The sequence below is a fragment of the Camelus bactrianus genome, chromosome 6 (assembly GCF_048773025.1).
Source record: "Camelus bactrianus isolate YW-2024 breed Bactrian camel chromosome 6, ASM4877302v1, whole genome shotgun sequence".
NCBI classification, from domain to species: domain Eukaryota; kingdom Metazoa; phylum Chordata; class Mammalia; order Artiodactyla; family Camelidae; genus Camelus; species Camelus bactrianus.
This window is the reverse complement of record NC_133544.1, coordinates 75018479-75046131: the sequence shown is the minus strand read 5'-3', so window position 1 is coordinate 75046131 and position 27653 is coordinate 75018479. Positions and strand designations below refer to the sequence as shown.

At 33.0% G+C, this 27653-nt stretch overlaps 1 protein-coding gene across 2 annotated transcripts in view; it reads right to left on the bottom strand.

Moving 5' to 3' along the window:
- The window catches only part of GOLM2 (golgi membrane protein 2), a 92967-nt gene that overhangs the window by 7255 nt on the left and 58059 nt on the right, over window positions 1–27653 (bottom strand). Inside the window, exons 7-9 of one of the 2 annotated variants that reach the window (XM_074366030.1) lie at window positions 25028–25126; window positions 23795–23965; window positions 1127–1294 (exon numbers count right to left, since the gene is read on the bottom strand). In XM_074366030.1, coding sequence (XP_074222131.1) covers window positions 1127–1294; window positions 23795–23965; window positions 25028–25126 — 438 coding nt within the window. The remainder of the gene's footprint in view (window positions 1–1126; window positions 1295–23794; window positions 23966–25027; window positions 25127–27653) is intronic. The other variant, XM_074366031.1, reaches the window with a different exon arrangement.

Below are 27653 nucleotides of genomic sequence, written 5' to 3'. Positions count from 1 at the left end.
ATAATTTTTTTAATGGTACCAAAAAGTAAGAAGTTCTCATTAACATATCCTTATATAACTCCTAGCATTTATTAATCTCTTTCTATTCCCAATAACCATTCTTCCAAAACTAGAATGTACTATCAAAACAATTCCTAGGTGGAAGTCAGAGTCTCTAGTTTCCCTTTTTCTTTTAACAATGTAGTATTCTAGGACAACTATGTTTTCTTCTGAGTTTTATAAAAACAATTCTTGTCATGAACTTAAATAAAATTTAATTACTTTAAAAGGCGTTAAGAAATCAAGACAGGTTATACTGAAAAATATCTCATGCAACATATTATAAAATCTAATACATCATACATTAAGTTCATAATCAATTTTTATAGAAAAGAGAAAAAGTTTCACAAATACTACTAGACAATATAAGCAGGCAGAAAACAGGCCTAAAAACTTGTAATAAAGCAACATACTCTGATATGCATGCATGGGTAGGGCTGCATGCACACAAATAGATTCTGAACTTTCACTGAGTTAAAAGCTCAAAAAGCTCAGAAGTAACACAGTTAACAAGGAAAATATGTTGAATCTGTGTATTAAACATAAAGCAGACAAATCTTCACAAACTGATTGTTAAATCTAAATTTTACGGGTCTCAGAAAAATAGTGTCAAAAATAGCCTTTGTGTGATGTATCAGTAGTGAAGTAATCTTATCCCCAGTGTGGAAGAGACCAATCCCTTTGTGGCTGTCTGGTCAGTATCTGTACCTGGAATACTGAAATGCTTTCAGATGAGAAATTGGAAAAGAACTATTTTCTGGGAGTATTTGCCTCAGGTGAAGTCTAAAGCCATCTTAAACAATTTATTTCTAAAATTTCTGAAGATTCTGAGTTTCAAATTGTAACTATATTCATTAATACATATAAAATAACTAAAAATGGAAATAACTAAAATGATTAATTTACAGATCTACAGATACCACTATCATAAAATGTTTTTTTCAAATAAAACTGAAAAACTGCACAGAATCTCTCTGTATTAAGATTGAACTGCTAATGATAAGTGGGGAAAATTCTACACAAATTCAACCAAAAAAGTAGGAGGTGGGTTTCACGGTCACAGCATGGAGGCCAGGCCCACGCTCACCTTGGACGTCTTCCTCTCCACCATCACCATCTTCTTCCTCATTGTAAGCCAGTTCAGCCTGCTTGTCTGCCTCATACTCACCTACGTTACCATCATCCCCATTATAATCCGCCAGTTTAGAGCCATGCTGCGGATCAACAGGGGATTCATTTTCATCAAAGAATCGGCCTGTGAAGTAGGTAGAGGATTAATTCAAGAGTAAAGAGAAGAAAAGAAGGGACCTATACTGAAAGTAGACCAGAAAGTAGACAAGTGAAACCTGGCAACATTCAGCGTACTCATTATAAAAAAGATACATTTTGTGAACATTATCCAAGACAAAAGGAAAAAAGAATGAAGATTGAAAATAGCTTTTATTTAAGAATTTCTCTTCTGTTTTAATTTTAGTACTTACTACTTAAGGTTTGAATGTTTTCTTAAAGAAAAGAGCATCATTTACAGAATTGGTTTCCTAATAACCAACAACTTCTCTGATATAAGTATTTGTCTAATTTAACACTTTAGGAGAAGAATAATTTTATTACTAGAGACAATACGTACTTGAAATTTGTAGTCATTTATTGCTTTGTGAAATACCAGTTTCTATGAATAATTTTGATAACTTTTCTTATCAAAATAAATGAGTACTTTGTAGGCTAGTTTCTTTTTGGATACCAAGAAAAACTAACATACGTGAGGGGCTATCTTCTTCAGTAATAACGATTCACTATACCCATGGATTTCCAAGGAGGGAGGGCAGAGAGAGCAAACTATCAGAATCCTTAGTGGTTATGTGTTTTGAAAAAACATCCCAAATAATTCTGATTTATTCTTTCTCATTTCCTGAACCAGATTTTTAAAAGTCAATCACAGAGGAAGTTTCAGAAAGTTGACCTACACGAGGCTGTTATTTTGTACACGTTCTGTCTCACAAACGCAAGTGAAAATCTACCTGGACATTAAATTTAAGTAGAATAAAAGTAAATTTTATTCCAATCCCTAAAATATGAATAAGAGTAACTTACTGATGGTGTAAAAGTTTAAAACTTTTAGAAATTATAAAAACTTTCTGTGGTAGGTCTAAAGTCTCTGGAATTATATTTTTAAAATTCACATTGCAATAAGACAACCAGAAAAAAAATTAACAACTTCCTTTGCTTGCAAAGAAAGGTTAAGTACAAACAGAGGGAATTAATGGGGGTACTGATCAGTTCTACAGATGGTTCGTCACATCATCAGGCCAATATATTTCTAATTGTTATGTAAAGAGTCAATCAGAAAATACCCAAAATATATGGACAACTCATACAACTACTACCAAAAAACTAAACAACCCGATTAAAAAAATGGATGAATAAACATTTTTCCAAAGTAGACATATGAATGGCCAACAGGCACATGAAAAGATGCTCAACATCACTAATCATCAAAGAAATGTAAATTAAAACCACAATGTTATTTATCACCTCACACCTGTCAGAATGGCTATCATTAAAAAGAATACAAATAACAGATGTTGGAGAGGATGTGGAGAAAAGGGGACCCTTGAACACTGTTGGTGGGAATGTAAATTGGTACAGCCACTAAGGAAAACAGTATAGAGGTTTCTCAAAAAACTAAAAACAGAACTACCATATGATTCAGCAGTTTCACTCCTAGTATATATTAGGAAAAAATGAAAACACTAATTAAAAAAGATACAAGCACCCCAATGTTCATATCAGCATTATTTACAATTGCCAAGACACAGAAGCAACCTAAGTGTCCATCAACAGATGAATGGACAAAAAGGATGTGGTATATATATATATATACACATATATACAATGGAATACTACTCAACCACAAAAAGAATGTAATTTTGCCATTTGCAACAACATGGATGGACCTGGTGGGTATTACGCATAGTGAAGTAAGTCAAGACAAAGACAAATACTGTATGTTAGCACTTATATGTGGAATCTAAAAAAATAAAACCAACAAATGAATATAACAAGACAGAAAGACTCACAGATGTGGAGAACAAACTAGTGGTTACCAGTAGGGAGAGAAAAGGGGGAGAGGCAACCCTAGGGGCAGGGGATTAAGAGGTTAAACTACTATGTATAAAATAAATAAGCTACAAGGATATATTGTACAACACAGGTAATATAGCCAATATTTTATAACTTTAAATGGAGTACAATCTATAAAAATTTTGAATCACTATGTTGTACACCTGAAAATAATATAATATTGTAAATCAACTATACCTCTATAAAGAAGTCAATCAAGAAAATAAAGAACAAAATCATACATAGGCTTTTAAGTTGGGGAGAGTTTACAACAGGAGACTGAAGTAAACGGGGCCAATAAAAAGAGCATAAAATCATCTTAAATCTACTCTAGAATAGGGTTTTGTGTGTACAATAAGTAAATAAGTGGAGAAGTTGACAAAAAGAGAAAAGAAATGGATATACAAGAGTTAAAATGGAAAAACAGTAACAAGAGAAGAATAGATACACTATTTGTGACAAAGATACTCTATTCCCTGAATGATAGTTAATACAAAATAAAATATTTTGGTGGCTTTTATTATTACCTATTTCTCTAATGATTAAAAATAAATGATGCCAATATAAGAAGGAAAAAGGAGATTAACAGAAATTTGTATTTTCTTCTTCTTAATATACAGTATTTACTATGGGCAAATACCTGGAACAGTTAAATCATCTTTATGTAATGTGAAATTGCTGTTTTAAATACAGAAACATTTTAATATGGTAGTTACCAGTGAGTTTCTCAAGGTATGCTATTTCTTCCAAGAAAACATTTTCATTTTTTATCAGAGTTACAAAATATAGAAGACTAAAAAATTAGTCTAAAAAAGTTATTGCAAAATATAGATAATTAGTATTATCAGACATGGTCTATTAACCAAATAAATGATCTACCTGTAACTATTCTAGTATCCCAACAGAACAATTTAGAGTTTCTTCTCTCTCTTTTTTTGAGGTCTTTGATGATCTGACTAGCCTGAATTTAGTCATAAAATTTTAATATTATAATTACAGTGACACTCAGAGATAATCAGAAAATCAATAACAAGAATGGATGACCACAACAGTAACTCATGCTATACACTACCATAGACAACAAGAGAGAAAAAAACAGAGCCAACTTAATAAATTTGATAGTCACGTTGGAGACATCAGACAAACTTCACAGCAGGCAGTGAATGAACATGACTATATAAATAAAAATGCAAAATGCTTTTTAATACAACAGATTGCTAAATTATATAATTATCAGGCAACATATTTGCAAAAAGTTATACAAGGGAGAAATCAGTGTAGGTTAGAGTTAGAAGGGAAGGTTTCAAAAAAGAGGCAAGTATGTTGGACCATGACTGAGAAGGAAGGAAAGAAGCATTCAAATAAGTAAGAATGAAGACAGAGTATTCAGGAGACAGTAAAGAGATTAATTCAGCTAGATTTATATTAGAAAGTGGAAAGAGGAAGTTTGGGCACACAAATTGGGAATAATTACGGAAGACCTATAAAGTTAGAGATTTTAAAAGGCCTCCTATGTGCACTTCATAAGATCACTGTTAGAATAATTGACACGTATATGAAAGTATCTACAATACTGTTTCATCCATCTATCCAACAAAGATGCACTGATGTATGTGATATGTATTATGCTAGGCACTGTGATACAAAAATAAACTTACAATCTCCATCTCCAGTAACTCAGTGTAGTAAAGGAGACAAACATGTAAACAAATAACATGTACTGTAACACAATAATCTAGAAAGTGACATCTGAACATGGAGATGGTTGCTATTGTTGGTTCTATTTGACAGAGGAAATCTGAACTTTATGGACGAGGCAATAGGCAGTTGTTAAGATTTCTTTTCTCTGAGAACAAAAAACAAATTATCTACCACAGCACTTCAGTGAATATTTAAGCAAGGAGCTATGACGATTCAGTCTAGGAAGCTATCAGATGAAATATTAGGAACAGGTGAATCAAATACATTTAAAAATGACAAACTGAATATATGTCACAATGGAGTGAAAAGAGTCAAAGGATGATTCTATAATGCTAGCCCAGAAACTAAAAACAATGGTGCCTATACCCAAAATGGAACATTTGGGAAGGCATGGGAAATGAAATGTTGCTTCAGGTACACTGAGTTTAGGATTATAGTAAGATATCCAAATGAAAAGATTTTATAGACACATGGAAACACAGAACTGGACTCTGGATGCAAAGTGAGGTCTATCTGTACAGATTTAAGACTTATAAATGTAAAGATGATAGGCTAAACTATGAGAAGATAATGTCTTTTCAGAAATAAATTTTTTACAGAAAACAGCTATCAGTCAAAGGAATGATCTTGGGAAATAACTGCATTTAATAAGGGAAAAAAGAAATAAGGGTAAAGTTACCACATGGTATAAACCGTGATGTGTTTCAACAGGAATTAAATATTAGACTTCATCTCTGAAGCATTTTACCTATTTAAAGATTTTTAATTCAGTTCTGTCTCAGTAACCCCAATGTTAAAACTGTGCCCAGGAAGGGGAATAATATGGTAATTATATTTAGTTTGGATCCTCAAATTTCCTTATACTATAGCAAAATTCAACTGAATGTTTCATTTTCACCCTGGTGGCTGGTTGAAAACTGTTAACTTAGAGTCTATTAGTAACAGGACAGCTTCATCCTAACAGTTTAAACATGAGCACACAAAGAAAGAAGCACCATACACACTAGCTTTAGAAAGTCTCTGGGCAGTATCAAGTTGGGAAAACAAATCATAAAAATTATTGATACATTTTTCAGTTCACTTTAAATAATACAATAGAACTTAATATAGAATGACAGATATTTTGTAAAACACCTTAAACATCAGACTACAAACTTCAAAAACCAGTAGAAAATAAAAGGATAATGACACATAACTATAACATTTCTCAATAACTAAAAGGGTATTTCAGTCAAGAGAACTAGAGTGGTTATTTTAATTCTATACTATAAATCAAACCAAGATAAGTCACTTTTTTGCTTCCTTAGCTCAAAGTTCGTTTATGGGTTTCAATTTCTCAACTATTATATTAAAGAGAGGCTTCTATTTTTCATGTCATTCTTTTAATGTAATTACTACTATTATAAACAAAAATGAATCAATCTCAGTTGGTTATAATAACTCTAGAGAAGAAAGAAAAGGACATTTTATTCTACAGGAGGCAACCTCTTTTTCTAGCCTTCATCTGCTGGTAGTATCTACTGTGTACCATTCACCTGGCAATTAACACATTCACTGACTCTTGCATTATTCAATTTAACACCTACAGTTTTGATTATCTCAAGTATCCACTGAGGGTCCACGAAATGTGATAACTTATAAGCTGTTGAGACATGAGCTAGGGTCAGGAGGATGGGAGGATGGGGTATGCAAATTGTGACAAAAATCTTACGGCAGACTTTCCCCACAAAAACAATACACAGGGAAAAGTTTTTGAACTATTTACTTTGACTTAATTATCAGGAACATATTGGGGCAAAAAGACCACACTTATTTTGCATCTTAAGATATCAGACCTGCATGTAATAGGCACAGGAACAAATCTGTAAGTTCGTTGACTTTATGGAAGGAAAAGAGAAACTGAGGAAATGAAAGAAGCATGGTAGCTAGAAATTATGGCTAAAAGCATCTGAACAATCTGATTTACCCTCATCCTCAACACAAAGGGGTTCAACTGCTCTTTCCCCTTCTTCACATAGCACAGGCTGCCTTTTTGTTATTTTGCTATTTTTCTGCTTAAGACTAATTCTACGTGGGGAGGGGAGAAGGCAACGGAAACACACAATTTGATTTGCTTCAAGGTCAAATACTGCTCTCCATGCCTCTTCCTTTTACCCTCCACCAAACCTATGGGACTAACCTCAGCACCAGCATAGGATAAAGGGGCCTGAGGTGGGAAGTTCTAACTTGACAGTTTTGCACAAATTTTTTTAAATGCAGCACTATGATTTACATTCTCTAAAAATTTAACAGAATTTTAAATTATTAAATATTTTCATATATACAGAGAAGTATAGAGACTAAAACATCCATATTCCCATCATCCAGAGCTCTGTCAAATTTTAACATTTTTTACCATGTTTGTTTCAGGACTTCTAAATAAATAAAACATTACAGATGCAATTAAAGTTTCCTTGGTACCTCTCCCTAGCCTTCTCCTCCTATCCTAAAGTAACCTCTATCTTAAATTGTGTGTTAAGCAACCCCTTGAAGATTTATGTATTCATTAATAAATAGTATTGAATCACACACAGTCCTTTAAACTTTATATACATGGCATCTGGGCAGGAAAGAGTTAACTCCACATTCTGGGTTGCTGAAACCCTGCACATACCAAAGAAAGACCAGTTTTCAGGACTGGTCCTTGGCTTTATCCTGAGAAATAACTTCTGAGCCCTTAGGCCATGCTATACCAGTTTGATTGAATAAATTTGCCCTAGTGAAGGGATTTACTTGGTTTTGCTAGGTGGAGGTGGGCAGTCCTAGAGTCTGAGTTGCTGACCTCAGTCACTGCATGACTACATGTGGACGCTACATAACTGACCCCCAATAAAAATCCTGGACACTAAGGATCAAGTGAGCCTCCCTGGTTGGCAACAATTCACCTGTGTTGTTACAGTTCCTTGCTGGGAGAATTAAGCACATCTCCATGCAACTCCCCTGGAAGGAGACACATGGATGCTTGTATCTGCTGTCTCCTGATCTTGCTCCACGAACTTTTTCCATTTACTGATTTTAATCTGTGTCCTTTGCTGTACTGAACTGTAACTGTGAGTATAACAACTCTTCTGGGTTCTGTGAGCCCTTCTACTGAATCATCAAGCTTCAGGGTGGTCTTGGAGGACTCCCAACGCAGCATCTTTATAGATCTATTTTGCAACTTGCTTTATTTTCACCACATTATGCTTTTGAGATTCATCCATGTTGATATATATGGCTTTATTCATTCATTTTAACTTCTAGATATGATTCCATTGTATGTATGGTACATATACTTTGGTATTATTATCATGATGAATATTTGTTTTCAATTTTCAATATAGTAAACAATGAATGTATCTGTATACATCTCATACATAAAAAAGACATTTATAGGTAACATATAAGGTGCTAAGTTGCATGGTATGTACATGCAACTCTTCTCTTATTATTTATATGTTGATTAACAGAGTTTTTAATTTTAATAAAGCCCAATTTATCATCTTTTTCATTTATGGTTAGCTTTTTTGGGGGAGGTTGTCTGGTTTAAGAAATCTTTGCCTACTCCACATCATGAAGATATTCTCCTGTTCTCTTCTAGAATTTTTATTAGCTTTAAATTTTAAATCTATAATCTATCTTGAATTTAATTCTGTGTATTATGTGAGGAAGGGGAGCCAAGGTTAAATTTTTCCATTTGGCCATCTGACCGACCCAGTACTATTTATTGAAAAGACCATCCTTCCCCCACATTGCACTACAATATCAACTTTGTCATAAATCAAGTGACCATATAAATGTGGTCAGTTCCTGGATTCTCTATTGTTTCACTGGTCCATTTGTCTATTTTTGTGCCAATACCACACTATCTTAACTGCTTGACTAATAATAGGTTTTTATAATAAGTCTTGATATCTGGTAGTGGACACCACTAAGTTTTATAGATAGTTCTTATAGATTGTCTTGCCTATTCTTAGTCCTTTGAATTTCCATATACATTTTAGAGTCAGCTTATCAATTTCCACCAAAAAGAAAAAAAAAATGCCCCTGGGATTATGAATGGGATAGCACTGAAATTCTAGATAAATCTAAGAATTGATACCTTTAAAACATTGAGCCTTCCAATGTATCAGCATGGATTTACATATATATCATTTAATTTCTGTCAAAAATATACAGAGGTTCCTGTGAATACTTTGTTAGATTTTTTTCAAGAATCTGATGTATTTTATGCTACTTAAAAATTTCTTTTTAAGAATTTCATTTTATATGTTTATTGCTGACATATAGAAATACAATTATTTTTTATATTAATCTTATATCTAATAACTTTGCTAAATACATTTAATAGTTTATAGATTTTTAAAAATTTTCTATATACAAAATCATGTCTTAATATCAGTTTATCAGTTTTATTTCTTCATTTTACAATTTCTATACAGTTTTCTTTTCTTGCATTTTATTTCATTGACTAGGACCTACAGTAAAAAGCTGAATAGAAGTGATGATAGTGGTTGTTCCAGCCTTCTAGATTTCAGGGGGAAAGTTTTTGAGATTTCACCATTAAGTATAATGTTTGTGATAGGATCTTTGCAGATGCTCTTTATCAGATTAAGGAAATTACCTTCCTTTTTTTTTTAATTGAGTTATAGTCAGTTTACAATGTTGTGTTAATTTCTGGTGTACAGCACAGTTTTTCAGTCATACATGAATATACATATATTCGTTTTCATATTCTTTTTCACTGTGAACTTCAGCAAGATCTTGAATATATTTCCCTGTGCTATACAGTATAAACTAGTTTATCTATTCTATATATACCTGTCAGTATCTATAAATCTCGAACTCCCAGTCTGTCCCTACTCACCCACTACTCACCCCCCGCCCTCCTGGCAACCACAACTTTGTATTCTATGTCTGTGAGTCTGTTTCTGTTTTATATTTAAGTTCATTTGTCTTCTTCTTCTTTTTTAGATTCCACATATAAGTGATACCATGTGGTATTTTTTTTTCTCTTTCTAGCTAACTTCACTTAAAATGACAAGGAAATTACCTTCTAATCCTAGTTTGCTTAGAATTTGTTGTTCTTAATGAATACATGTTGAATTTCTTCAAATGCTTTCTTTGCATCTGTTGAGATGACTATTGGATTTTTCTTACATATTTGGTAAATGTGGTAAATTATACAAACTGCTTTTTAAATATTAAAATAACTTTGCATTTTGAGTATAAATCCAACATGGTCATTATGCGTATAATTTTTTCTAGCTTTGGATTTGATTTACTAACATTTTATTCAAGATTTTTTATATCTATTTAAACAAGAGGGCCTGTCCTATAATTTTCTTTTCTTTTAATATCCTTAGTTTTGCTATCCAATTTATGGATAAAGTCATAAAATATCTTGGGTAGAGTGTCCACCTTTTAAATTCTCTGAAAAGAGTTCATGTTAGATTGGTTGGATTTCTTCCTTTGGAAGAATTCACCAGTGAAACAATCTGGGCATGAAAATTTCATTAAGGGAAGGTTTTAAATTGCAGATTCAATATCTTAAATAGACATGGAACTATTCAAATTATCCATATCTTCGTGTGTCAATTTTGTAAAGAGCTGTTTTTCTAGGATCTTGTCCATTTCCTCTAAATTTTCAAATGTTTTCACATTAGTTCATAATACCTCATTAACTATCCTCTAATATTGTTATTTATAGGATATATACTGATGCTCTCTTTTTCATTCTTGATAGTATTAATTTGTACCATCTTTTTCTGTCTTGATCTGTTCTACGGGTCTTATTTTCAGTACCCTTTTCAAATAACCAATTTTTGGTTTTGTTGATTTCATTATCAATTTCATATAGTGATCCTGAATGTAGTAATCTAGTTAAACTCTCTTTTTACTTATAGCAGCATCTCTTTTGGGGTGTGGTGAGACTTTTGTTTACCTAGTCAACTTATTTAATGGTTATTGGTTTATTCAGGTTTTCAAATCTAGAGTCAATTTTTATAATTAATTTTCCAAAAAACTATATGTTTGATATGTTTTAAAATTTACTGTCCAGGTTTAGGATATTATTTATCTGTTCTATTTTTCTTCATTAGTATTACTAGAGGCATGTTTACCTTAGGTGTGGTTTTTTTTGCTGATTATTTTTTAATTTTCTATTTCATTTATCTGCTCTTGTCTTTATTTTTATTTATTTATTTTTTGTTTTTTAGGGGTGTGTGTGGGAGGTAATTATGTTTGTTTGTTTGTTTGTTTTTAGAGGTAGTACTGGGGAATGAACCCAGGACCCTGTACATTCTAAGCATGCAATCTACCACTTGAGCTGTACCCTCCCCCTTCTACATTCTTCACGTTTCCTGTTATTCTTTTTCTCCCTCTTTCTCTGAGCCAGATTTTTTTGAGTTCTAACCCGAACTCAACTATCCACTAGCTAAGTAATCTTGAAAGTGTTATGAAATTTTGTGTCTGTTTCCAGTTTATAAAATGGTAATGATAATATCTACAGATGTGTTTATTATGAGTTTGTATATACAAACACTTTAGAACAGCAACACTAACCACTCCAGTGTTAGTTATTATTAGTACCATGATCATTATTATAGTAGACATACGCCTATTATCACCACTACTGCTATAACTACTTCTGTTTTTGCGTTGAATTCAACTCATTTAATTTTTAGGTTTTTTTTTTCTTAATGCTTTTGCTGCCATAAATTTAAATGTACTTCAGATGTAACCCTCACATTTTAATACTTGTGGTACTTATATTGTTTAGGTCTGTAAATTTTGAAATGCCCATTATAAATTTCCCCCCAAAAAAGAGTTATTGAGGATTAACTCTTTAAAGGTTATAATACAGGGGCTTTAAAATACTATTCATGGTTGGGGGAGGGTCCTAATTACCTCCCCAAAATACTATTCATGACATAATTTGCTTGAAATTTATTATGACTCCCTATGATTGAGTATCTAGCCAATTTCTGCAACTGTTTCTATGAGTACTTGAAAAATGTTTTTCTCCTCATTAAGTGGTGGGTACTGAATACATTTATATATATTTAAATAATCTTGATAGTTTTTGTTTCAAACTTTCTAAAGCCTTGGTGATTTATAAGTTTTGATAGAAGTATATTAAAATCTGTCACATTAATTATGTAGTTGTCAATCACTCCTTGAAATTGCATCAGTTTCTTGTCTTTCTGTTTCCTGGCTATGTATTTAGATGATGGGTCCCTCTTTTTAGCAGTTGTTCCTCTTGTTATTATGGAGTATTCTTTTTCCCTTAAAGTCTATATTGTCATTTATTACTTTACATCAGTTTTCTCTTGATTATATTTCACCAAGGAATATCTTTTTTTCTTTCAGTGTGGTAAAATATACATTACATACAATTTATCATCTTAACTATATTTAAGTGTACAGTTCATTGGCATTAAGTATATTAACAGCATTGTGCAAACACCACCACCATCTCACGTCCAGAACTTCTTTCATCTTCCCAAACTGAAACTCTGTATTCATTAAACAATAACCCCTTCCCCAACCCAGCCTCTGGCAACCACCATTTTACTTTCTGTTTCTATGAATTTTACTTCCCCAGGTACCTCATGTAAGTGGAATTACAACAGTATTTGTCCTTTTGTGACTGGCTTATTTCACTTGTCATTATATATTTAAGGTTCATTTATATTGTAGTGCATGTCAGAATTTCCTTCCTTTTTAAAGCTGACTAATATTCCACTGTACGGATACACCATATTTTGTTTATCCATTCATTTGCTGAATTCTTGGGTTGCTTCCATCTTTTGGCTATTGTGAATAATGCTGCTATGAATACAGATGTACAAATATCTGTTTGAATCTCTGTTTCCAACTCTTTTGGGTATATACCCAAAAGTGGGAAATACCTTTTGTAGTCCTTTTATTTTCACATTTTCTATATATATGTGTTTAAGATTTAGTTGTAAATACTACATAGCTAGATTCTATCTGTGTATCCTTTTATCATCTGTTTATATTTATCCTGGTTTTTGAAGTATTTGACCTTATTTCTTTGATTTTACTGTTTAAATTCTTCTTTTTGGATTTTCTTCTTCCTTTCTTTCAATATCTCCTATGTTTCCTCTACCCACTGTTGGAAGGAATCGGTACACTGTATTTCTAGTCTTTTAGTGATTACTCTTAAGTTTTAAACCCTCATACTTTACACAAATTTCAAAGTATTCAGTATTTCTGTCCTCTTTTTGAACAGGACATGGACCTTTTTACTTTATCCTTGAAAACTGTCTCTATCTTTTATTATTATTCGCTATTGTTTTTGCTGTCTTAAAACAAAAATGGTTTTCTAAGTCAATAACTAACTAATTAAATTTACCAATAGCTTTGATCTATTTGAGTTCCTTTTTTGGAGGGAGGGGGTAGCTATTGTTACTATCCTTCTTCAATTTTCTTTATACTAAATCACTGCATGGACCAAACAAAACTCATATGCTGCGTGGATATGGTCAAGGGTCATCAGTTTTCAGTCTCTGCAAGGAATTATTTTTGCTATTTAACGAAGTTTTGGAAACAAAACCTACACATCTAGCCTAACGCAAGATCATTCTTCAAATTCAACTAAAGCCCAGTTATTCCCATAGGTCTTAATCTCCCTAATGAACAAACAGACTTATCCCTCATCTGCTATTCCAAAAGTTCTCTTTCACTTATTTTGACTACAGATGGGAAAATGTAGTTAATAATTAAAACCACAGAGAAAAAAAAATGTCCTTAATGTTTCTTCATGAAGAATAAAGTCACAATAAAATGGAAAACTATTTTTAAAAGGTAATAGAAATGAAAATTTAGTATATAAAAACTTAATCCACACAACCAAACAAGAGAGGAAAACTTGTGGTTATAAATGCATACTGTTTTGCCTAGCAGGAATTCAATCAAAGTTTGTTTCAGTGAATATATTAGTAAGAAAGAGAGGTGTGAAGAATTAAGCATCTACCAAAAAACTTAAAAAAGGGAATAAAGTGACAAGTCACAAGTAGCAAAGAATAAGGTTAAGGCAGACTGAAAATGGAAAAGTGGCAAAATTAGTGGTTGGTTTTCGAAAAATGAAAGAAACAATATGTAAACTATAATTTATAAGAGAGAGATACTATACCAGTTTCAGGATTAAGAATTTTAGAATAAAGAAATTAAAAGTAGGGAAATTCTCATATATTAATATAATTTATGACCAAATACTCATTTTGATCATGTGACTAGCTATCAAAACATGAACCCCACAAATTTAACAAATGCTTACTATGTACATGTGAGGCTTGGAATATAAAAAAGAATAAGATACAGTTCTTGCCTTCATGGAGTTACCACTCTAACAATGACATATGTATAAACAAGCTATAGGACAGGACACACTACCCAACATTGCTGGTTCTTTAATTTTTTGTTTTCCGGATTTCAGGAAACTTTATCCTCTTTTCTCATAAGCTATGTATAACACAGCAAACTGGTAAAGTATATGTTCGTAAATAAAGATGAAACAACTACTTTTTAGCCCTACCAGGTCCCTCTGGCATTCAGAAACTGTTAGTGAATAATCTTATTTTCATGGCAATATAGTTATTTGGAGAAGTTCAGTAAGAATCTGCTGTCCTTGTAATAGAACACTTTTGGAAACTTTGGTTATATTACCAAAGTTCTGATTAGAATGTTTTATTTGAGAATGATGCATAAAATCAGATATGACCAGACAGCTTTACAAAACTAAGGTTTACTTTAAGGAGCCAATACTTAGAAAGCACCCCCTTCCCCACTGGAAAAAATGTGCTTATACCTGGCATACAGAGTTCCCAGCCTTAGAGGTAAATAAGGAAGGTCACTTCCTGGCAGGCCCAGGAACTTCAGAATATCTTGGGAATCTCAAGAAGATAGGAATTCACATTGTCTATCGGCACTGCAGGCGAGTCCTCGGTTTGGCTTCCTAGTCTAAATAGGCTATTAAAGGTCCAATCTAGATTCCTTATGAAAAGTTCCAGCAAAGAACACTGGAAATATGGTCAATCACTATTGTTGCTGCACTTATATCAATAAATAGGCCAAGTTTAATGAGACTGGACTTATTTTGAAAACTAATTAGTCTTATTTTGATTATCTTTGATAGAAATGGGGGTGATTATAGAAAGAAAAATGATGTGCAACAGAATATGAAAGCACACCCTTGTGGCTATTAAATACTAGTCCTATTTATTGTCTTTAAGATTGTGTTATCTACCTGTAAACCAGACCGGATCCTGAATCCTTCTAGTTTCCTCTGATATCTGGCTGCAACTCAACAATAAAAATTTTCAATTTTTCTCCCACCCTATTAATTTTAATCACCAACACTTAAAATTATCCTTTTCCCAAGGCCTTGCAAGCTGAAGATGGACAGTTTGATATAAATGTCAGAGAAATCACCACAACAGTTCATGTATGGATAAACTTTGTGCCTGCTGCTGTGTAGGCCACTTGGAAAAAGTTCAACTGATCACCTGATGACATTTCTAGATTTTCAAGGAAAATCTGTCATACTGCCAATGCCTGTCCTCATTCTATCTGAAGATGCTTCAAGTCCAACACCTAGAAAATCTTGATTGACTGCCTTCTCGACAAAAAAACTGAGTCTATAGTTTGCACCAACCATTTACCTTTGTCTTATGTTTCTCCTGAAACACTCAGGACTGAGACTAGTTCAGTGGGTTATGGAACAATCTAATAACTCAGTTTCTGGACTGTGAAACTTCCTGGGGAAGTTTCAGACAGGGGAATGACAGGTTTCAGGACACGCAACTCAAAAAACCTTGGCATGTTAAATATTTCAAGCTGAAGGAATTTTAGAAATGGCATGTGCATGAAGGACTCTCTGACCTTCCCCTGAAGCACGTCATAAAACCGTCATGTGAGAGGTTCCCTCCCTATAACTGCAGTAAAGGAACCTCCTCATACCCAACACAGAACATCAAGAAGAATCCAAACAAATAATTCTTGATAAGTATCCCCCAGTTTCCTACACTTACTGCATACCCTTTGTCCAACCATGGCTTTCTACATCTTTCTACTTTTCATCAGACCCATTATAAAAACACTCAGGTTTAATCATTTATTTGGGTCTTCATTTCCTTATGAAGGGCCCTGTGTCATGTAAAATTTATATTAGATGAATTTGTATGCTTTTCTCCTGTCAATCTTTTTCAACTCAATTTTCAACTTAGCAAGAGATCCTAAAAAGGTCAAGGAAAACTGTTTCCTCCCCTTCAACAGTTAATTACAGAATGATGTGGCATATACACTAATGAAAGTCTGTTCAGTGGACTGAATTTCAGTTGACCCTTGAACAACATGGGGATTAGGGGCACCAATCCTCCACAGTCAAAAATCTGCATTTAATTTAGAGTCAGGCCACCATATATCCAATTCTGCATTCTTGGATTCAACCAACTGCAGACTGTGTAGTACTGCAGTATTTACTACTGAAAAAAATCCACATATAAGTGGACCCGTGCAGTTTTAACCCATGTTGTTCAAGAGTCAACTGTAGTGTGAGAAGGGAGTGACTGACTTGGTCAAGGCTGTAGGGATATGAAGAAGGACTTTCTCAAATAGGTGCCAGCAGAGCACAGCTTTAAAGTATGATTAGGAATTTGCCAGAAATAGAACAGGAAAAGGAAACATTAGAGAAATTTCTATAACTTCAGAAGAATAGAGGAGATAGTGTGATACAGTGTAAAAGCCGTGAACCTGAAGATAATATTTACCTAAAGTAAATTATACTCTTTGGATCTAACTTTTCATGTCTGTAGCATGAAGGAATCACGTAAGAGTAGAGTCAGAAATTTTAATGTAAATATAAATAAGGCCTGAAAGCTTTGTAATAGTCACATGTGACATGAATGTTGCTAGTCCAGAGTAGTGAGTTAACAGGGTATTAGATGATCTCTAATGATTCCTTAAAAGTTTATTTCAAATAATTCTTCTATTATATAGAAATTTTAAAGGCAAATTTAATTTTGAAAAGGATAAAATCAAAGAAGAAAACTACAAGGTTAAAAAAAATTGTAAGTCAAAACTATACTTGAGAACTAGGTATAGAACTTGATAAACTAATAATGAAATTCTTCTGGAAGAACAGAGAAAAAAATTAGTTTTTAAAAAACTTTTAAGGTAGGTTCAGATTATTATAAAGCGTAGTTTTCAAACCCATATGTGATACTAAGCAGGACCCTGTGGGGCCCTCCTGGGTAGAAAAGTCTTTCTGTGTCCTCCATCTCTTTCTTTCTTTCTTTTTTTTTTTTTAACATTTTTAAATGATTTATAATCATTTTCTCCATTTCTTATTTGTAAGAAAAAGGCTTTCAGCCTCCTAGATCTTCTTTGAGTTCCAAAGGGCAAATTCAAACAGGTACTAATTAGGAGAGTGAGGGAATGCAGGAAAAAAGGAAAGGCAGTCAGGAAACAATGGTGCGGTGATGAAGCAGGGTCCTGGTTCCTCTTCAAGGGATATACATAACAATCTGATACAAATCGCTGAGTTCTTCTACAGGAACTAAGGTCTCCACCCAGGTGGGCGATGGTAACTTCAGGCTGAATACTAGTGTGGAGCCCAGACTGGTTGGAACCAGAAGGCTGATGAGTGAAATTCCTGGAACACCACCCTGTTATCTCACCTCCAACCAATCAGAGGAAGGTCACACACCCTGCAGCCCTTCCCCCCAATTTTGCCTATAAAAATTCTCTTGAAAATGAGTGGAGAGTTCAGGCTTTTTGAGCACAAGCTGCCCATTCTCCTTGCTTGGCCCTTGCAATAAACCTTTGTCTGCTCTAAACTCTGATGTGTGTGTTGGGCAAACAAACTTGGGTTCAACAACAATATAGTGATTTATAATAAGAAAAATATATTTGGTCTTCCTCTTTCTGGCAGAGAGATCCAGAACTCTTGGAATTTCCTAAGTAATGAGAGCCATAAAGGTGTCTTTGGTTCTATTAATGAGGTTACTTTTAGAATGCACTCAAGGTTAGGGGCTGGTTTCTAGGACAATCAACCATATAATTAGAGGTTTGGAACTTTGACTCCCACCTCCCTGACCTCCAAGGAGGGGAGATGAGCCGGAGGTTAAATCAGTCACCAATGACCAAGAATTTAATCAATCATGCCAATGTAATGAAGCCTCCATAGAAACCTATGGAGATTTGGGGAGACTGGCATGCTTGTAGCAAGCATGGAAAGATCCATGCTGTCTCTCCATACTTTGCGTCATGCTTCTCTTCCATCTGCCTGCTCCTGAGTTATATTTTTTATAATAAGCTGGTAATCTAGTAAGTCAAATGTTTCTGAGTTCTAGCAAATTAATCACATCCAAGGAGGGAGAGTTCTTGGAACCTCAGATCTTCAGCCAGTTAGTCAGAAGCACAGGCAACAACTTGGACTTGTAATTGGCATCTTAAGTGGAGGAGGGGGACAGTCATATAGGACTAAGCCCTTAAACTGTGAGATCTGAGACTATCTCCAGGTAAACCATGTCAGAATTGAGTTAAACTACAGAATACCCAGCTGGTGTTAGAGAATTGCTTGATGGCATGGGAAAAACCCATACACATTGGTATTGGTATTAGAATCATTACCTTATGCTAGGGGTAAAGATGAGAATTTGAAAAAATGGATATTCTAGAGATAGATTAAAAATAGTGAAATAATTTAATGTGTGTGTAAATGTGTATGTAGTAAATCAGAAGTAAATATCACAAAGGAAAAATAAATAATAATCTTGGGACAAATGTCAAGGTAGAGAAAAGTAAATTTGTATCATTGTAAATTCCAAAGAGGTCAAATAATCCATTGGTGGTAAAAACAAATGAAAACTGAGTATTATATTTATGCCCAGATAAAGAACAGATGATTTTCTGCAAAAGAAATGAAGGTTGTAATAGGAGTCAAGAACTTGTTGTGTTAAATTCAGCTAAGTTACAAGACACAAGATTATCAGACAAAAATCAGTCATATTTGGAGAAATGCAGAGAAAAAGGAACCCTTGTACACTCTTGGTAGGAATGTAAATTGATGTAACAACTATGGAAAACTATATGGAGGTTCCTCAAAAAAATTAAAAATAAAATTACCATATGATCTAGCAATTCCATTTTAGGTATTTATCTGAAGAAAATGAAAACACTAACTTGAAAAGATACATGCACCCCCATGCTCATTGCAGCATTATTTACAATAAACAAGATTTGGAAATAACCTAAGTGCCCACTGGTAGATGAATGGATAAAGGAAGTGTGATATGTATATGCAAATGTGTATACAGATAGATATAAAGATATACATATATGTGTGTGTGTGTGTATAGATAGATATAAATATATATATACATATACACAATGGAATATTATTTACCCATAAAAAGAATTAAATTTTGCCATTTGCAACAACATAGTTGAATCTTGATGGCATTTTGCCAAGTCAGAACCATATGTGGAATCAAAAAAAAAAGTAAAACAAACAAACAAAAACCAAGGTTATAGGTATAGAGAATTGATTGGTGCTTGCCAGAGGTGGGGGGTGGGGGCATGGGAGAAATGGGTGAAGAGGGGTCAAAGGGTAAAAAGAAAAAAAAAACTGTAGTTGATGTAAAACAACACATAAAATTTTTGAACCATGTTCAAAATATTGACTTTTTATATATATACACATATAATATACATAGGTATATTTTTATAATATATACAAAACACTGATGCGTATCTATTATTTCTAAAAGAGTGAAGATAAAATGCCACTTAAATCTTTAAGATGAAATCAAATATTAGCATATGCTTAGAAATTTGCATTGAAAAAAAACCCCAAAGCCAAGGGGAAAAAAATCAGTCATATTCTATGTACTAGCAATTAACAATCTGAAAAGAAAATTAAGAGAACAATTTGATTTACAGTAACAATTTGATCAAAAAGAATAAAATGCTTAGGAATAAGTTTAACCAAGCAGGCATAAGACTTGTACACTGAAAACAATAAGAAACTGTTGAGAAAAATTAAAGATACCCTAAATAAATGGAAAGACATTCTGTTTTCATGGATTGAAAGACCTAATATTGTTCAGACAACAATACTCCCCCAAAGCAATCTATATATTCAATGCTATTCCTATCAAGATCCCAACTGTCTTTTTAGTAGAAATAGACAGGGAGATTCTAAAATTCACATGGAATTGTAAGAGATCCCAAATAGCCAACATTACCTTAAAAAAAAATTCATACTTCCCAATTTCAAAGTTTACTACAAAGTTATAGTAATCAAGACAACATGATTCTGGCATCTGGTCTCAATGAAATAGAACTGAGAGACCAGAATAAATCTATACATCTGAGGTCAATTGATTTTTGACAAGAATGCCAAGACTTCAATGGGGAAAGAAGGTTTCCTCAATAAACAGTGTTGTGGCAACTGAGTACCTCTATATAGAATACAGTTGGATCCTTACCTCGCACCATTTACAAATATTAACTTAAAACAGATTTTAAAAACCCTACATATAGAAAATTATTATTGTGCTGACCATTTCACAGTGTATACACTCAAATCATTATGTTGCACACCTGAAACTAATATAATATTGTATGTCAGTTATACCTCATTTTAAAAAAAGAGCTATAACTATAAAGGTCTTAGAAAAAAACAGAGAGAAATCTTCATGACCTTCAATTTGGGAAAGGTTTCTTAAATATTACACCAAAAACATGAACAACAAAAGAAAAATAGATAAATTGGACTTCCAAAATTAAAACTTCGTTCATCATAGGACATTATAAGGGAGTGAAAAGATAACCCACAGAATGGGCAAAAATATTTTTAATTCATATATCTGATGAGGGTCCAGTATTCAGAATGTATAAATAACACTTAAAACTTAACAACAAAGATGAACAACTCAATTTTAAATGAGCAAAGGACTTGAATAGACATTTCTCCAAGAAGGATACAGAAATGACCAACAAGTACATAAAAAGATGCTCAATATCATTAGTCACTAGGGAAATGAAAATGAAAATCACAAAGAGACACACTTTTATAGCCCCTAGGATGGCAACAGTGAAAACAACAACAATGGAAAAAACTGTATTGACAAGGATGTGGAGAAACTGGAACTTTCATGCATTGCTGATGGAATTGTAAAATGGCGCGGCTGCTGTGGAAAACAGTTTGGCAGGTCCTTATAAAGCTAAACATGCAACTACCATATGACCCAGCAATTCTACATCTCGGAATATACTTGAAGAATTGGAAATAGGTGTTCAACAAAAGCTTGTGAATGAATGTTCATAGCGGCACTATTCACAATAGCCCAAAGTGGAAACAATCCAACTGTCTGTCTACAGATGAACAGATAAACAAAATTTATTTATCCAGCCATAAAAGGAATAAACAAGGCTGAATCTTGTTGCAAAGTAAAAGAAGTCAAACACAAAAGGTGACATATTGTATGATTCCATATATATGAAATATCCAGAATAGTTGAATCCATAGAGTCAGAGAGCAGATTAGTCATTGCCAGGGACTGTAGGTAGGAGAAAATGGGGAGTGATTGTTTAATGGGTACAGGGTTTCCTTTTGGGGTGATGAAAATGTTCTGGGATAGTTGTAATAATTGCACAACATTATGAATGTATTAAACACCACTGAACTGTGCACTTTGGTGAATTTTATATGTATTTTACCATAATTTAAAAATTATTTTTAATTAAAAAAACTTTTGCATAATAAAGTCTCATATCACAAAAGGCAATAGAAGAGGAAAACTGTGGTAAAGGTAATTTATAAAATGTTGGCATCTGAATTATTTATACAGATTTGACACAAAGATATAGGATCAATCTCTAAAGTTATCAGGCTCAGTGGTCAAAATTGATGCATAGATTGCATACATTACATTATATACCAAGATATAATTATAGTAAAATTCCTCTTCATAAAAATAGGCCACCAGAAAGTAAAAGCTTATTAAAATACTCTTAAGGAATCATTAGATTCTAAATGCCTTATAAAAGAGTTAAAAAGCAAATGTGGCCAGGGCCATAGGGAAATAAATAAATTTAAACATCTCTAGTTACACTGTGAAACTGTTCTAAGGAACAATCTGACAATATGTACTGGGAGATATAAAGTTAGTCAATTACTTAGACCTAGAAATTCAGTTAGGGTATTACTTTTAAAGGAACACCCAAATTAGGAGAAGCAGGAAATTTGAAAACAAGTTATTCATAGTAATGACGGCTAACATGAGAAAATACAAAACAATATAAATAATCAGTTAAAGAGTAGAGCTAAATGAACTATTGTTATTGCCTAAACACAATGGAATATATATATGTCTTTATGTGTGTATGTGTATATGTATTTTTAAAAATGACAAACATGTAATTATTTAATAGGTTAAAATGTATATGAGAAATAATGTCAAAGTAAATCACAAAATATTGCTTACATTGGTTTCAACTATATATATATACATACACATTGAAAAGAATTTGGAGTAAGATTCTAAAACTCATTAGGCTCCTTTAAAAATAAATATATAGTAATAATTTCCTGGCAATCATTTTCCAATCACATTCTTTACCCAAAGATCATTAAAAAAAAAAAAAAAGAACTAAGGCAACAATAAAAAATTTTTATAGAATAAACCATAAGTAGAAGAAACTCTTAAGTAATCAAATTAAGATAATCAACCTCTTTTTGTTGAGATAAAAATTTTGAGGGCAATCCCCCAATAAGATATGAAGGAATATTTTTTTCCCTGTAATTAAAATGTTAGATATATTCTTGTAAATAAAAACATTTTTCCTATAATACTTCAGTCAAGATACACAAATAGGCTTAAAAATATCAAGGAAGGAAAGTCAATTAAATATACACAAACTATATATTCATATGGATGCAGAAATATGAATAACTGTCATAGACCAATAAAAATATCTTGAATAGATTTTAAAATGTTAACGCTGTGCAGTTCTCACTGTACAACCACCTGTGTACATATAACTGCCTAAACATTGCTCTCAACGGTTGTTGCCATAGAAGGCATAAAAAGCAAACAAAAGCAAACTGGAGCTTTTAGATACTCTGTCTGTACAGAAGTTGAAGGGAAGAAGCCTTAAAAAGCAGAAGCAGTGAAAAGTACAGTTTAAAAGAGCTGACCTAAGAGACACTGTCTTGCCCCCAATTCTCTCTATCAGAATTTTTTCTTCTACTTCCTGAAAATCTGCTAAATGGAGATTATGCACATTAACAGATACTGTCCATTTATCAAAATCAATACCTCTGAAACAATGAAGCAGTCATACTTTATTACATAGTACTATGAATTCGTTCAATTTCTTTCATTTCCCTCCTAACACCCAAATGAAGCAAATTGTAATTGGAGGAAACAGTGTGAAAGGAAACAGCACTGAGCCTTCCACTATGGCAGTGTCCCTAGATCTGTAGTTTTTCCAGAATCCATTTTTCAAAAACTCTGTATCTTTCCTTCTCTACTAATCAAAGTTTTCATTTATTAGCCTAACAAAATATATCTTTTCTCCCTTCTCAAAAAATTTTTACATTCATAAGAACTAACAGCATTTTAAAAAATCAACTCACCTGAAATTTATTATTTAACATTGGAGAATAAGAGAAGCTTTTTAAAGTCTTCTTTAAAATATCTCTATTTAAAACCTGCTTTTCTTTTCAATTTTATCCCCATCATACTTTCTCTTTTTATGCATATAACTTTACTAGAAATTCCTTAGCGATTATAATAATGAACACCTTAATTAAGCCTTGAAAACAAACATTATATTTAAAGAAATCTTTTCAGCATAATATTCATCAACTGATTCTTACTTTGCTTCAATTTATGGAAATCACCAGCTCTATCCTTGGCAGCCTGCTTTAGAATCTCTGCTTGAATTCTGGGTTCATTCTCCAAGTTAGGGCCTGGAATTAAACGCTGAAGAGGATTGGAAGGGTTCTGTTTTGAAGTTCTGGGGTTTCCGTTGTGGTTTACATGAGAATCTATGGCATAAAAACATCAAATTAGGGTCATATTTTACAGAAGAATTTCATAAGACCTACTTTAGAAAAGGTAAGACACACTTATCTGATACTGGGTAGTCAGGCAGCTTTTGTTTAAAGCTTAATTTTATTTCTTTAATCAAATCTCATAACCAATATGATTTTAGTTGTGTGATGTTTACTAATCATTCCCAGGTGAATATCTTTGGTACCTACTCACCAATCGGATATATAGTAGAAACTCAAAGATTAAAATGGTAATGATACCTGTATCTTTACCTCCCTCCAAATTCTATATTGTTGTCAGAAATCTCCAAAATCCAATAAGGCCTTTAGAATTTTTAATCTCAAAGTCATTTTCATCTACATAGTGACTCGCAAGTGTTAAGTCTTAATTCTTTCTTATTAGTATCTCCTGGATATAACATTTCTTCCCCTCATCTCCTTTTTTCCTTCATCAAAGTCTTGATTTAGATCCTTATTATAATTAATTTTAATCATATCAATTCTCATTTTAGGAGAACATTTCTGTAAAATTGAGTAGGTATTCAGTAGAAAACAAACAGTAAGTAGAGTAGGGAGTTTAATACAGGTCGATCTCTTAATTTACAGAAGGCCTCTGTGAGATAAATTTGAACACAGTTTGGAGAAGATAAATATATATATACTGACAGTGATGAAAGAGAATGTAGTCCAGAGTGGAAGAAAAAATAATTCTTCTGCTCTTAATAATCCATTAGACAAAATGCATTTTTAAATGATTATTTCTCCCTGAGCTTTTATCTGTCCCTTGATAATATATAACATTAACTAGAAGAATGAATGCTACTTCACTGTGCTGCTAAATGACATATTTTATTCACTATGTATCTTTTAAGTTTTTTTTAATTAAAAAAATTTTTTTGAGAGGAAGGTAATTAGGTTTGTTTATTTATTAATGGAGGTACTGGGGACTGAACCCAGGGCCTTATGCATGCTAAGCAGGCACTCTACCACTGAGCTATAACCTCCTCTCCTAGGAAGCTGATTTCCAAATGGAATTTTAAGAATGAGACTTCATACCTGGAACCATATTTGGGGAGAGAGGTTGTCCAGTTGGAAGATGGGAGATTGCTTGATGGCTTTCATATTGAGAAAAGGAAACAACGGGTTTCTTTAAAGCTAAAAGAAAAAAGAGATCCATATTATTCCCAGTGATATTATGATTTCTAAAAACCAACCACCATGAATTTATAAACACTGCACTAATCCTATGATGCTTATTCTAATTTTGTAATTCTTATAGTTGATATATTAACTAATTATTTATCATTACTAATTGATACACTGTACCATCCATCACAGATTTTGGTGATCAATAAATTCGACCAGAACACAAGACAGGAACGCTGTCTTATTCACCACTATGTCCCCAACACCTAGAATAGAGCCTGGCATATAACAGGAGCTCAACTAAAATTTGATGAATGAATAAATAAATGAATCTCTTCAGATACAGTGAGACCTTTCATACAGATAGGATAAATAAAAATTGACATTTATAAACTAGGTAAAGTAATGAGAATATGCTACTCTAAGTTGATCAGATTTTAAATATAAACTAAATATGACTGATGCAACAAGCTGAGATTTTATTTTTGAGGGAAATTTTAAGTTTTGTACAAAGGGCTTTACTAGCAAAGACGTAATACTTAGAGTTGGGATTTTCTTCTCCCTTAAGAAATGAAGGCAACAGGGAAAGAGATCATTTTTTACTCACTCCACTAACTACATTACAACCTTGGGCAGCTTAATTTGACAGAAAGGCAGAGAACAAAGATGGAAACTAGAGAGAGGGGGAACAGACAAAGAGAAAAAAATAAAGAACCATATACAAGACACGGTTAGTTGGCACATTTTATTCTTTTAAAATGTTGGTGTGGCAGACACAATGCTATGTGACCCTAATTCATCATATTTTTCCTGGGTACATAAGAAGATCAGCTTTCCTTACAGTTAGGGGTCATAAAACTGGGTTCTGACCATGAGGATGTAAATGAAACTGAACATGCCACATGCCACCTCCAAGTAGGCCAATAAATCTTCTGTGCAAATCACCTACAACTTCTCTTCCCTTCTGCCACAACTTAGAAGGCTACATATGAAGATGGTGACATCAAATAGTAGAAGGGGATATTGCTCGGAGGAGAGCTGTGAAGACAGTCATCCAACCTGCTTAAGAGTGTAACATGAACAATAAATGAGCCTTTACTGTTATAAGCAACTACAACTTGGGGGCTGTTAATACATTATAGCCTTGTCAATCATAACTAGTATACCTGGGCTATTTTTATAATCTTCAAAATTTATCTCAGTCATTATTTCATTTATTATTACATAAATTTCTAAACTTAAGGACCCAAGAAGTTTAAAATTCACTCTAAGAAAGAAACCTACTCAAATTTACAGAAAGTTTGAAACATTATGCTGTACACCAGAAACTGACACACTGTAAACTGACTATACTTCAATTTTAAAAAAATTACAGAAAATTGAGGTTTGTGTTCCCATTTCCTTGTTTCTATTGCCATTACGATGCCCAACAACCACCTCTGCACATAAGACAGCTAAGTAACAACAATCAGCTAACATCTTAGAAAGAGCAGAACTTTGCCAGGTTTTACAATACAATTTTAATTTACTAACAGACTCTGAGGACATTAAGCATCTCTGGTAGATATACTGGAAAGAGAAGTAAGTCATAGCTACAAATTTGTTGATCACTGTTGAACCCTAGCTGGCTCCAGCACTGACTGTATAAATCAGAAGACAAGAGAGGGGACCTCCACTACTAAACAAGAAGTGAGCATACATGTTATTAGTTTTATATAATAATCCCTCCTGCTCAAGAACAAGGTGACTATTTAGAGGTAGAACTATGTAAATTTAGATAGGTAGAAGAAAATTGGATTAAACAGAGCCTTTATGAAACATCCAGAAGAGTTTAATTAATTTTTTATTGAAGTATAGTCAGTTTACAATGTTGTGTTAATTTCTGTACAAGTGTTTCATATATATATACGTATATATGAATATCTATATTCCTTCTCATATTCTTTTTCATTATAGGTTATTGCAAGATATTGAATATAGTTCCCTGTGCTATATAGTAGAACCTAATTGTTTATCTATTTTATATATACTAGTTAGTATCTGCAAATTCTGAACTCCCAATTTATCCCTCCACCCTCCACCCTCTGGTAACCATAAGTTTGTTTTCTATGTCTGTGAGTCTGTCAGAAGAGTTTAGAACTGATATACAGGTATACCTCTCGATATTGTAGGTTTGGTACCAGACCATTGTAATAAAGTGAATATCACAAGAAAGCGAGTCACATGAATTTTTTTGGTTACCCAGTGTATATAAAAGTTGTTTACACTATACAGTAGTCTGTTAAGTGTACAGTAGTATTATGTCTAAAAAAACCAATGTACATACCTTAATTTAAGAATACTTCATTGCTAAAAAATGTTAACCATCATCTGAGCCTTTAGCAAGTCATAATCTTTTTGCTGATGGAGGGTTTGAAATATCTCAAGAATTACCAAAATGTGAAACAGAGACTTGCAGTGAGCAAATGCTGTAGGGAAAATGGCACTGGTAGATTTGCTTGACACAGGGTTGCCACAAACCTTCAATCTGTAAACA